General features: G+C 38.1%; 2 protein-coding genes across 3 annotated transcripts; both read right to left on the bottom strand.

Moving 5' to 3' along the window:
• Nucleotides 1-7,226: 7,226 nt before the first annotated feature.
• On the bottom strand, nt 7,227-9,797 carry LOC130951470 (rust resistance kinase Lr10-like). Its single transcript, XM_057880124.1, has 3 exons — nt 8,677-9,797; nt 8,543-8,587; nt 7,227-8,380 (listed from the first exon to the last, which is right to left on the bottom strand). Exons 1-3 carry the CDS (start codon nt 9,407-9,409, stop codon nt 7,329-7,331), a joined length of 1,830 nt encoding a protein of 609 aa, XP_057736107.1. The 5' UTR covers nt 9,410-9,797; the 3' UTR covers nt 7,227-7,328.
• Nucleotides 9,798-10,279: 482 nt separating this feature from the next.
• Nucleotides 10,280-12,408, bottom strand: LOC130951760 (LEAF RUST 10 DISEASE-RESISTANCE LOCUS RECEPTOR-LIKE PROTEIN KINASE-like 2.1). 2 transcript variants are annotated; one of them, XM_057880478.1, is made up of 3 exons: nt 12,070-12,408; nt 11,942-11,982; nt 10,280-11,477 (listed from the first exon to the last, which is right to left on the bottom strand). In XM_057880478.1, exons 1-3 carry the CDS (start codon nt 12,336-12,338, stop codon nt 10,357-10,359), a joined length of 1,431 nt encoding a protein of 476 aa, XP_057736461.1. In that variant the 5' UTR covers nt 12,339-12,408; the 3' UTR covers nt 10,280-10,356. The 2 variants fall into 2 exon arrangements, with proteins under 2 accessions (XP_057736461.1, XP_057736462.1); XM_057880479.1 differs by having other exon boundaries at nt 10,280-11,474.
• Nucleotides 12,409-12,973: the final 565 nt, after the last annotated feature.

The raw sequence follows: 12,973 nt of genomic DNA, 5'->3' as shown, positions 1-12,973 counted from the left end.
GAAAGTTTGGAGAGGGAAAGATGTCTCCTATAATCACTTGCGAGTGTTCAGCTGCAGAGCTTTTGTTCACATTCCAAGAGATGAAAGGTCTAAACTTGATGGGAAGTCAAAGCAGTGTATCTTCATAGGTTATGGTCACGAAGACTTTGGTTACAGATTATGGGATCCGGTGAGCAAAAAGATAATTAGAAGCCGAGATGTAATTTTTCTTGAAGACCAAACTATTGAAGATCTTGAGAAGACTGATAAGCCAACAGTAACTGTTAGACGTTCTGCTGATGATGAACCCGGTCCTTCCACTAGACCTCCTGTTGATGGGGGAGATGTACAAGTTGATAATGATGGTGATGATTTGCATGATGAACCTACACCTCAACCTGGGGTGCCAGATGCAAAAGTTCCACCAGATGTTGAAGTTCCACCTGAACCACCAGTTGAACATGAATTGAGAAGATCTACTAGAGAGCGTCATCCTTCTCAGAAATACTCTCCTCATGAGTATGTGATGAACACTGAGACTGGAGAGCCAGAGAGCTACCAGGAAGCTATGTCTGATGAGCATAAGGAAGATTGGTTGAAGGCCATGCAAGAAGAAATGAAATCTTTGCGTGAGAATCATACTTTTGAATTGGTGAAGTTGCCGAAGGGTAAGAGAGCATTCAAGAATAAATGGGTGTTCAAGTTGAAAGCGGATGAAAATGTCTCACGACCAAGGTACAAAGCTCGATTGGTTGTGAAAGGCTTTGAGCAAAAGAAAGGTATTGATTTTGAGGAGATTTTCTCTCCAGTTGTGAAGATGTCCTCTATTCGAGTTGTGCTTGGATTGGCAGCTAGCTTGAATTTAGAGGTTGAGCAGCTTGATGTGAAGACTGCATTCCTTCACGGTGACATAGATAAAGAAATCTATATGGAGCAACCAGATGGTTTCGAGGTTAAAGGAAAGGAGCACCTTGTATGCAAGTTGAAGAAGAGCTTATATGGGTTGAAGCAAGCACCAAGGCAGTGGTACACGAAGTTTGATTCTTTCATGGAAGGTCATGGGTATAGTAAGACTTCTTCTGATCATTGTGTCTATGTTAAGAAATTCTCTGATGGTGATTTTATAATTCTCTTGCTTTATGTTGATAACATGTTGATTGTTGGTCATGACCAAGGTTCAGAAAACCGGACCGGTCATCAAACCGCTCTAGTTACTGGTTCACTGGTTCACTGGTCTAACCAGTTCAACCGGTGGTTCAACCGGAAAAACCGTTTAGAGTAGAATAATAAACAAATTATAAATACACATCCTAAAATATAATTATAGTCTGATATAAATCTTAAAATATCTTCGAAATTTAAAACACTACATAAAATATCATCAACCAAATACATATGATCTTATCAAAATCCAAACTCAAAAGTTAAATAGTAATAAAAGCATATCTAAATATTAAATCCCAACATCATGGTTTATCAATCAAAATCCGCAAGAACTTGTTGCAAATCTGCTTCGGTGGGATGATCTTCACCTTCATTCCCACCCTGATCAGCAGAAGAAAGAGATGCAGCATAAAGACCACTACTACCACCGCCACTTTGATATAAATCAGCATCAATTTCACCTAATAAAATAGAAATGTTATCATTATATGATAAACTAACAACATTCTAATAAATCATTAGAAACTAAATATACTATACTCACGCAATAAGTCATCCACATTACTAGGAAGATCAGGCTCTTTCTCTACAACCTCTTCAGTCACCCAGAAGTCAACTTGACTGATACTTTCATAATCAATTGGACCATGCTGTGTCTTTTGCTTTCTTTTTTCTTTTTCCTTCCTAAAAAGTTAAATACAATATATGGAGATTTAATAATTTACAAATTTATTATGATAAAGATTACAAATGAAACAATATAGTATTTCATGAAACATATATTACCTGGATTTAAGATGCAAATTATAGGTAACATAAACAATGTCATTCAGTCTATCATGCTCCAATCTATTTCTTCTTTTTGTATGAATCTGGTCAAAAAGGCTCCAATTTCTCTCACACCCAGAAGAAGCAGATGCTTGGCTAAGAATGCGAACAGCTATCTTTTGTAGACATGGAGCAGAGCCTCCGAATAACCTCCACCATTCATCTACCAATTATAAAACCATAACATATTATAAGATATTAATTAAGAACATAGGAGCTCAAAACAAGTTACTATTGATTAAACAAATATTCAACCATATTCTTACCAGGCTTAAGTTCAGATGCAGCTGGAATAACTTCTTGTCTATCAAAACTTTCCTTCCGATCTCTATATAAATGTATTTCTTTCATTGCCTGAACTGAATCCAAATTGTTACACTTGCAATACAAGGTAACAAGATCAAGCAAACCTCGCATAACATCAGGTGCTTCTTTATAATTTTCATTAAAAAAGAATTTAGGATTCAGGAAGTAAGCTGCCGCATGAAGATCTTTCTTCAAATGCTTGTCCCATCTTGAGTTGATAATATCTGTGTACGGCTGATATGCAGTCTTGGATTGCCTAAACATCTCCTTAATTGCATCTTCTGCCCTTAGCATTCCTTCATAAACATATCCCAAAGATGGGGGGTCATCAGCATCAACAACCCTCAGCAAGTAAATCAGAGGGCCCACAAGTTTACATACAGTAAAGCAATCGTCCCAAAATTTGGCGTCCAGAATGATAGCACTCACAGCTCTACCAGTAGCACTCCTTCCTAATTTGTGATTAGTGAAAATTGAATCTACAACCAATTGTTGCAACTCCTTTTTACGGTCAAAGATGCTCTTCAATGTAATAAACACAGTTGCAAACCGAGTTGCACCAGGACGTACAATTTCTCTCCAATGAGGTTTTTGTCTTAGCCAAGATAAGAAAACCGTATGATTGTACACAAATACTGTGATCTTTGAAGCACGAGTTGCAAGGTTAGAAATATGCGCCATGCTGCTTATATCTTTTAAAATAAGATTAAGGCAATGAGCAGCACATGGTGACCAATAGATATTATCATATTTTCTATTGATAAGCCTACCAGCAGCAACATAATTGGCTGCATTGTCAGTCACAACATGCACAATATTATTTGGGCCAATCCATTCAATCACCTCAGAAAACAAAGTACACAAGTGTGCAGCATTTTTTACCATACTGGAAGCATCTACTGATTTCACAAAGCACAAACCTTTAGAACAATACACCAAGAAATTGATTAACGTCCTTTGTCTTTGATCTGTCCAACCATCAGCCATGAGGGTACATCCAGTTTCCTTCCATGCACTCCTATAACTGTCAACTAGCATTTGACTTTCTCTTTTAAGATCAGCCAACAAATGAACCCTTAACTTATCATAAGAAGGCCCCTTGTAACCAGGTCCAATACCAGCAACACCATCCAACATATCTTGGAAATATGGCGACATCACAGCATTAAATGGAATTTTACAATCCAAAAGCCACCGAGCAAATCGTTTATCAACCTCGTGTATCGCCTCTTTGTTTTGCAAAACACTCTTAATACTTGGTTGAGCTCCTGGAGTTGTTCTTGGTGCAAACATAGGAGGAATGACTTTGGCTTTTTTCTTTGGATCGCCTCCAACTCCTTGCTGATTCGAGGTACGCTGCTGTTCCTGTTCTTCTTGGATTGCCTCATCAATTGCATCCTCTACCTCATCACCACCCTCTTCACCAAAACTTACTTTTCTTTTCTTTTTGCTGGCCTGAATATCTTTCAACAAACTTTCCATCTGTTTTTCCACATCATATGGAACTTTAGGACATTTTTTCACGTCTCCGGTAATCTTTGCTAGATGTTTCTTCATCCTGTGAATTCCACCTCCATTGAAAACTTGTAGACAAAATAAACATTGATACTGTGGTTTTTCATTCACTGTTTGTAGAGCAACATATTTCCAAGCTAAATCTGTTTTTCCCCTAAGGTTCGAAGAACCTTGTGACTGACTATCATTAGCACTACGAAAATTAGGATTAGCAGCATCATTCAAAATAGGAGTATCGGCAGGCATGTTATTATTCACAGAATCATTGTTATCAGCAGTTGCTTCTTGATTAATACTATCTTCCATAACTAAAATTAATAAAACATATATGAAATTAAAAACAGCCACAGCAATAAACATTAACAATTCTATCTACACAATGAACATTAACAATTATGCAGAACAAATTTGAGAAATTCAGCCAGTCAACAAATATGCAAAACCGAGTCAGTTTCCAGCATTAACAAAGTACAAAACAGTAACAAAATTGAGCTACAAAACAGATATTTGAGCAACACACAGAAATTGAACTACAAACACAAATTGAGCAACACACATAAATTGAGCTGCAAACCAAGTTACCAACAAACAGAAATTGAGCTGCAAATCAAGTTACCAACAACCAGAAATTGAGCTGCAAACCAAGTTACCAAGAAACAGAATTTGAGCTGCAAACCAAGTTACTAACAAACAGAAATTGAGCTGCAAACTAGGTTACTAACAAAGAAGTTCACAGAGGCAAAGAACAAAGATGAGCAGAGGAAGTCAGTTCACAGAGGCAAGTTGAAGTTCACAGAGGCAAGTCGAAGTTCACAGAGGCAAAGAAGTGAAGAACAAAGATGAGCAGAGACGAGTTACTCACCGCGCGACGATGAAGACGATGGGACGGGGCAGATGAAGACGAGGCAGACGGCTGGCTACTGGGCAGGGAACCAGGCGAAGAATGAGGGTTACTTGGGCTGATGACCAGGCGACGGCGGTTGCGCTGTTGACCGGTGACCGCGGCGACGAAGGAGGGGGCGGTGGCAGGCTAGGGTTCGGGCGTGGAGGGTTCAGCTTCAATCTTCTCTCATTCTCTGTTCTCTTCTCTCACGAAGATGAACAACACACAGAATTAGGGATTCGGGGGAAGAAACGGGGGGTGGTTGGGGTCACCGGGTCAGGGTGCTCTTCGGGTCGGGTCGGGTTAAGGGGTTCTTTTTTTAATATAATGAAACGACGTCGTTTATGCAGAACCGGCCGGTTACCGGTTCGGCTCAACAGACCGGTTTTTGGCCGGTTCACCAGTTCGTCGCCGGTTCTTTCCAGGACGGTTTCTGCAGGTGGACCGGACCGTTTGCATCGCCGGTTCGCGGTTAAACCGATCGAACCGGCCGGTCCGGTCCGGTTTTCAGAACATTGGTCATGACACTATGAAGATTGAAAGTCTTAAGAAAGACTTGAACAGATTCTTTGCTATGAAGGATTTGGGTCCTGCAAAGAAAATCCTTGGCATGAGTATCACTCATGACAGGAAGAATGAGAAACTGTGGTTGTCACAGCAAAAGTATATTGAGAAGGTTTTAGAGAGGTTTAGCATGAGTAATTCCAAACCTGTTAGTACTCCACTTGCTAGTCATTTCAAGCTAAGTTCGCAGCAATGTCCTACAAGTGAGAAATAGAAAGCGGAAATGAAGAAGATTCCATATGCATCTGCAGTTGGCAGTTTGATGTATGCTATGGTTTGCACCAGGCCGGATATTGCTCATGCCGTTGGAGTTGTTAGTTGGTTTCTCTCTAATCCTAGCAAGGAACACTGGCAAGCAGTGAAGTGGATTCTCAGATACCTTAATGGTACTTCCAGAGTTTGTTTATGCTTTGGAAGTGGCTAACCTGTGTTGGATGGTTACACAGATGCGGATATGGCTGGGGATCTTGATTCAAGGAAGTCTACTTCTGGTTATATGATGACTTTTGCAGGGGGAGCTGTTTCGTGGCAATCCCGACTTCAGAAATGTGTTGCTTTGTCTACTACAGAAGCAGAATACATTGCTGTTGTTGAAGCTTCTAAGGAACTCTTGTGGATGAAGAAATTCCTACAAGAGTTAGGCATCAATCAAGAGAAGTTTGTGTTATTTTGTGACAGTCAGAGTGCTATCCATCTCAGCAAGAATCTGACGTTTCATTCCAGATCGAAGCACATAGAGGTGAGGTATCATTGGATACGTCAAGCGCTTGAGATGAAGTCATATGCACTTGAGAAGATCCATACTGATGATAATGGTTCAGATATAATGACTAAGAGTTTACCTGCAATGAAGTTTGATTCCTGCAAAGAGAAGGCGGGTTTGGTAGAACAGCCTATCCCCACTTGAGTTGGTGAGGAGGAGATTTGTTGGTGGGTCCCCAATCTCAAGTGGGACCCACAACCTTTTAAAAAAAAAAGGAAAAACAATAAAATAAAAAGAAGTGGCTGAGAGCCACGGGAGAGAGAGAGAGAGAAGAGTTTCATTCCTTTGAATGAAAAAAAAGGAAACACGAAACACAGTGCCGAAGAGGAGAAGAATTTGGGGGGAAAAGGCAAGCTAACCTTGATCACATTGATTTGGTAAACTTGCTCTATTTTTTATGAAATTTTAGTATGTTGTTCCTGGTGTAGAGATAAACATTAGGATATAACTTGCTAGTTGTTTTGCCTTCTCTTTTGCCTGATTTGAGATACCCACTTTTGTGGAGGGTTTATGTTGATTCCATCAGTTTTGATAATGTATTTTGTTGATTGTTGAGATGCCCTAGTGTCACTAGGAAGACTGTTTGTGTACCCATTATTCTGATAGTGGAAGATTTTTCTAGACTAGGTCCCGTGGGTTTTTTGTCCCTCTTTTGGGGATTTTTCCACGTTAAAATTATGGTGTCTGATTATTTAATTTCTGTCATTATATTTGTTGCTTGGAGTATCTTTGGTATTGCCCATTTAATTGCACAAATTATGAAAAAATTATTTTTAGTGCTTCCACTGTTAGATAAGTTCTTGTTTTTGAACCTTTATTGAGTTTTTCCCAACATGAATCCACCAGGATCACCCACTAAATTGCACAGTATCTCTCTACACAATTAGCCTCTTTTATTCCTACTGCTGCTTAATGAAGTCATCCATTAGTCAATAAGATATTTTTATTTAGTCTATGCCTGATAAATAACCTCACATATACGGCAAAGGAGATATGAAACTTCAATTGGATACTATACATCTTATAGTAGTAAATCAGATACAAGGTGCCAGGTATATTATTGATATCAAAGACTTGGTGAACAGTTACAGTAAATTCTATAAAGTTTCAGATGTGTGACTTCAAATTTTTCCAGAGAATTAGCAAACAAATTAATCAACTATAACTCAACCTTAAAATATTGAGTTTGCTTTATAATAACTAGAAACAATTATTACCTCCCAGGCAATTACTATATAAGAAGAAAAAGGACGTTACATATGACAATAAATAAAGCAATATATTGCAACAAGCCTGCAACACATAAAACTACAGTGTTTTCAAAATTCAGGGAGATGTTGAAGGAGAAAACCAAAATGGTTTAGGTGGCACTTGCAACAACTCAGCTCTTCCTTCCAGCATTTCCACCACTTTACTAATTGATGGTCGACTTGAAGGGTTGGTTTGAATACACCATAAGCTCACTATTGTCATCTTTCTTACCATCTCATTTTCCCACTCATTTCTTATACTTCGCAAACCAAGTTCTTGATTTGACACAAGGCGATTATATATCCAATGAGGGAAATATAACTCACTAGATGCATCAACTTCAACTTTGATATTCCTTCTTCGTCCAACCATTTCTAAAACCATCATTCCATAACTATAAACATCTGACTTGTGAGATACTGCACCAAAATTCCTAGAAAATACCTCTGGAGCAATATAGCCTGCAGTTCCTCTAGCACCAAATATTGATACAATACTTTCTTTTCTAGTGCAAACTTTTGCAAGTCCGAAATCTGAAATTTTGGGACAAAAATTTTCATCTAAGAGAATGTTATGGGGCTTTATGTCGAAATGCAAGATTCTAGTATTGCAGCCCATGTGCAAATACTCAAGTCCTCGAGCAACACCAATTGCAATATTATATAAAGTTTGACAATCCAATTGGTGATCCCCTATCACAGTATTTTCTTCATAGATTAACTTCTCAAGCGATCCATTGGGCATAAACTCATAAACCAAAGCTCGTTTGGAACCTTGAAAGCAGAAGCCAAGAAGAGCAACAATGTTAACATGAGAAGTTCTACTCATACTCGCAACTTCATTGATGAAATCTTCACCATCACCTTTCAGTTCACTTAGGATCTTTACTGCAACATGGCGTCCGTCCTGCAATTGTCCTTTGTATACACTGCCAAATCCTCCTTGGCCTAGTTTGTCTCTGAAGGAGTTGGTCACCTTCTTCATATCTGAATAAGTATATCTCCTTATTTGAAGGGGCCCATGTTTCTCCAAAAAGGCATCAACCACCAGCATTTGTTTAGGATTTTCCTTCTTCCATGTTGTGCAGTAGAGCGTGGCCATTACTACTAGCACTAGAACTGTAGCAACTGCAATGAGAAGAAATGGAAGGACCAAGAGTAAATTATATTTTTCTGGTCTCAGAGTAGAGATATAGAAGATGATGTGTAATTGATAAAAGTAGAATGGCTCATTAAATTTCACACACTGATAAAGTTCGATAGTGAGGATTATTGTGTTCGATTCATTACCGAGTCCTAGTCCCATCTTCACGATCCAACTAATATGACCTGCGTCTAGCAAGTTGAAAATGAAACAATTATTTAATTTTTAACAAATCAATAGATAGATGAATTGATTTACTTCGTTTGAACTTCTAAGATACCTGTGACGCAAAGGAAGTTTCCTTGGGAGTCAAGTTGACAGTGTCCTCTTCTGTGACGAATACAGTTTCTACAATCACTGGATAATTCTACTTCCAACACGATCCGGTCAGACAGAAATGAGAAGGGGTCTGTATCATTTGATTCGTCTTTTAATGCAAAATGAATCTTGGAACATGCTGCTAAAGGGCCTGGCGGCCGTAAGTCAGGAGAATCTCCGAGACTTTGAAAGCCATCATAGTAGATGTGGTAGTTAGAGCAGTTGTTATAGTTATAAAATCCGGGAGGAAGGGTGAGGTTATTGGAAGGACATGTGAAGAGTGTTTTATTGAATTTGGCGTATGAATAACCTAAGGGAGAGCTGGGCATGAGAGGTAGACTCAAATTATTGCTGAAGGCTTTGCAACGCTGAGTCTGCGATTGGGATTTCAAAGATTTAAGTAGAGCCAAATCGGTTATCGTTATGGTACGAAAGTCAATGTTTAAAACAAGAAACCTTCCATTTGGTTTGTTGTTTAATACTATGACTTGCTGGGCATTTGGATTGTTATCATGGCAGCCGTGTATGGCCAATACGCCACAGTGAGGGCGTTTTGAGTATGTGAAAGGGAACATGATGGTGCCAAGTTTCCCACACTCAAAAGAGGTTGGACACTTTTCACTCTCAGCTTTGACATGAACCACAAACATAAGCTCACACAGAATCAGTGTTTTCAACAGAAAAAGGGGAGCCATTTGGAAAGTAGGCAAGGTACTCTTAGGACATTTAACTGCAAGGATTGTGCTGCATATACTTATTACATTACCTGGATATATGGAAAAAATATTGTGATATCATGATTTGAAGTTGTTGACACGCCAAGTGGACTTGGAAATCAAACTTTGTCCTCGGCACAAGAATTCTACTTGACCCTCAACTGTTGTGGGACTACACAAATAATAATTTGAGACTGAAGGTGAGACTAATCATAGTTTCAATTAAATTTTAATTTTGTAAGCCTTGTAGCAAACACTTTATACAGGGTGGCCAATAATACATGCTCTGGATTGAGTATATAGTAGCATTAGCATGCATGATTCCTTTACTACACGTACGGCAACTTCAAGAATTCTGTGCAATGTAATTCGGTTAAGCTTACGTCGATGTTGTAATCACTGTTGACTTGGAGCTGGTCTTTTATAGAGTAACATATTCCAATGTTTTTGTGGAATTTTGAATCCTCCAGGACCACCCACCGAATTGAATAGTATTATTCTCTGTACACAATTAGCCTTTATTATTACTAGTGAGATCGAACAAACTACTACTGAATGAAGTCATCTATTAGTCAATAAGATATTTTAGTCTAAACTCACATACATGGCAAAGGATCGACAACCTATACATAGTAGTACCCCCGTCAGAGATCAGAAATTTGCATTAATGCCAAGGAAAAAAAAATTGTTGTGCCCCAGTTGAAGGTAACTGGGATGGAAAGTGCTCCAAGTTACTGGGCTAAAGATCATAGAATATATGTAATATACCCATTCTTAGCATCTTTGAAGACTTGACTCAATGAAAATCTTAACAAGTATAGTTTAGGGTAGTAAATCACGGATACATGGTGCAGGAAGAAATAACCAGTGGTTATATATTAATTAGATTGCACAAGTAAAGTAGACTAGAACAGGTAAAACAATTTCTACAAACTTTCAGATGTATTACTTGAGCAATTAATTGGAGATGTTGGAGAAGAACTAAAAAAGGGCCTAGGCGGCAATTCAAATAATTCCAAACTTCCTTCAAGCATCTCCACCACCTTACTCATTGATGGACGAGATGAAGGATTAGTCTGTATGCACCACAAGCTCACCAATGTCATTTTTCTCACTATTTCCCTATCGCTTTCATTTCTGATACACCGCAATCCTAACTCTTCATCTAGTTCAAGTCGCTTGTAAATCCAATCCGGAAAATACAGCTCACTAGAACGATCAACTTGGACATTTTTGTTGTTTCTTCCTCCAACCATTTCTAAAACCATCATTCCGTAACTATAGACATCTGCCTTGTGAGATATTCCACCAAAATTCCTTGAAAACAACTCGGGAGCAATAAATCCAATAGTTCCCCTTGCACACGACATGGAAACAATACTCTCTTTTCTTGGACATACTTTAGTGAGTCCAAAATCTGAAATCTTTGGACAAAAATCTTTGTCAAGTAGTATGTTATGAGGTTTTATGTCGAAATGCAATATCCTGGTATTGCAGTCTCGATGCAAATAACTTAATCCACGTGCTACACCAACTGCAATGTCATACAGACTTATGCAATCCAATTGGCGACCACCTGCAGTTGAATTTTCCTCACATGTGAACTTTTCAAGGGATCCATTAGGCATAAATTCATAGATTAGAGCTCTTTTGGAACCTTGAAAACAGAATCCCACAAGACTAACAATGTTAACATGAGATGTCCTACTAATGCTTGCAACTTCATTGATGAATTCCTCTGCAGTTCCCTTCACTTCACTTAAAACCTTGACAGCAACAAGACTATCATCTTGTAGATTTCCTTTATACACAGTCCCATATCCTCCCTGTCCCAATTTGACTTTGAAATCATCAGTGAACTTCTGTATCTCAGAATATTTGTACCGTCTGGTTGGAAGAGAACCGTGTTGCTTCAAAAAGGAGACAATGATTATTTCACCAGTTGATAGAGCTTTGTTCCAAAAGCAACATATAGTAAGGGTGAAAAGCTTTCTTCTTAAGCAGAAAACCAACAGCAACAGCAATGCAGCCACAATGGATAAAGCTGCTGACATAGTAGGTAATAATTTCAATGTATAAGAAAGAAGGCAAAGTATTTGATGACACTGTTACTATCGTAAGGATGTGAATTTTCTTGTTCAAAAATAGATGTGAATGCTTTGTGATGGTCATATGTTAACGTTGAATGGTTATAGCTTTTACTTTTGGAATTTTTAAGAATAATTAAATTATTCAAAACGTAAACAGGGTCACTCAATGTTTATTTGAATATGTGAAAATCCAAAATTTACATATGCGAATAATTATCTTAGATCTTTTAACCAGTTATTATTATTCGTAGTAGTAGCAGCAGCAGTAATTGCAGGGGACCGTACAAAAAAAAGAAAAAAAAAACAATTCTGCTAAAACTTTGTAGAAATGGCTCTTAATTACAAAATGGGGAAAATGGATGTAGGCTAAATCTGAGATTTCAAACTGCTTAGATGTTTGATATTAAAATATGTAAATTACCTAGTGCTAGTGCAAGCATCCGAGTCCCTTCTTTGTCATTCCTGCTCAAGTAAAATAGGAAAGTGTTTGAGAAGTGCAAAAGACCTATTTACTAGTTTTGGAATGGCAATTGGTGCATGCATACGTACCTTGTAGCGCAGTAAGGTTTTCCTTCCCTGTCAAGGAAACGTTGGCCATACGGAACCCTGGTGTCACCACGACACTGGGCACATTTAGCTGATGGATTGAACTGGATGGGAATTTCCACAGTTAAGAACGCAAATGGGTTTGCAGATATTGGAAGGCCATAATTGATAATACGCTGCGGGAAGCTGAACATTTGAGCATCCCGCACTGAGAGAGTGCGTGGACAGAGACGCATCGTCATTAGAATTAGGAGGGCCGAAAACGATGTCATAGTCACAGCTTGTAGAATTTTTTAAGTAGAGGAGTAGATTTAAAACCAAAAAGAACCGCAAAACATAAAGTAGTACCATCCTCAAATTGTAATGCAAAATGCCAAACACCCTGAGTTTTAAAGACCAACAACTTCTCAGAATGTTTCCTCGTTTTCTTTAAATTTCAAAACTAATGGATACGCTACTTGACTTTGAACTGGTCTCTTTCTTTCCTTAAATCGTCATTATCGGCACCTCCCAATTAAAACTTGACTCTTGTCAGTTGACTTCATTTTCTTTACTATAATTATTATTATTATTAGTTTTTTTTTTTCTGTTGAACTTGTTGAACCCGCAGAAAACACGGCAAACAGAAAGCAACAATTGGGGAAAAAATGCATGCAAAAGCGACTATGATCATAATTACTGGCAACGATGAAAGAACTTATCCTCATAACTATGGTTGAAATTTGAAAATGATTAAAAACGACTAGTTGACTTGGACTGCACAGTGTGATCTAAATTTTACTCCAATGTAAAAGACTTATCATATCCAGTTGATATATGAACAATGCTAATTATCACATAAATATTTTAGTAAAATTGTCATTTTAAAAAATTTTTATTCATCTTACGCAATATTTAATAATATTTC

This window comes from Arachis stenosperma, chromosome 9 (genome assembly GCF_014773155.1).
Source record: "Arachis stenosperma cultivar V10309 chromosome 9, arast.V10309.gnm1.PFL2, whole genome shotgun sequence".
In the NCBI taxonomy this organism is placed as follows: Eukaryota; Viridiplantae; Streptophyta; class Magnoliopsida; order Fabales; family Fabaceae; genus Arachis; species Arachis stenosperma.
Note: the sequence above shows the minus strand (reverse complement) of the source record. Positions and strands in the feature narration are given on the sequence as shown.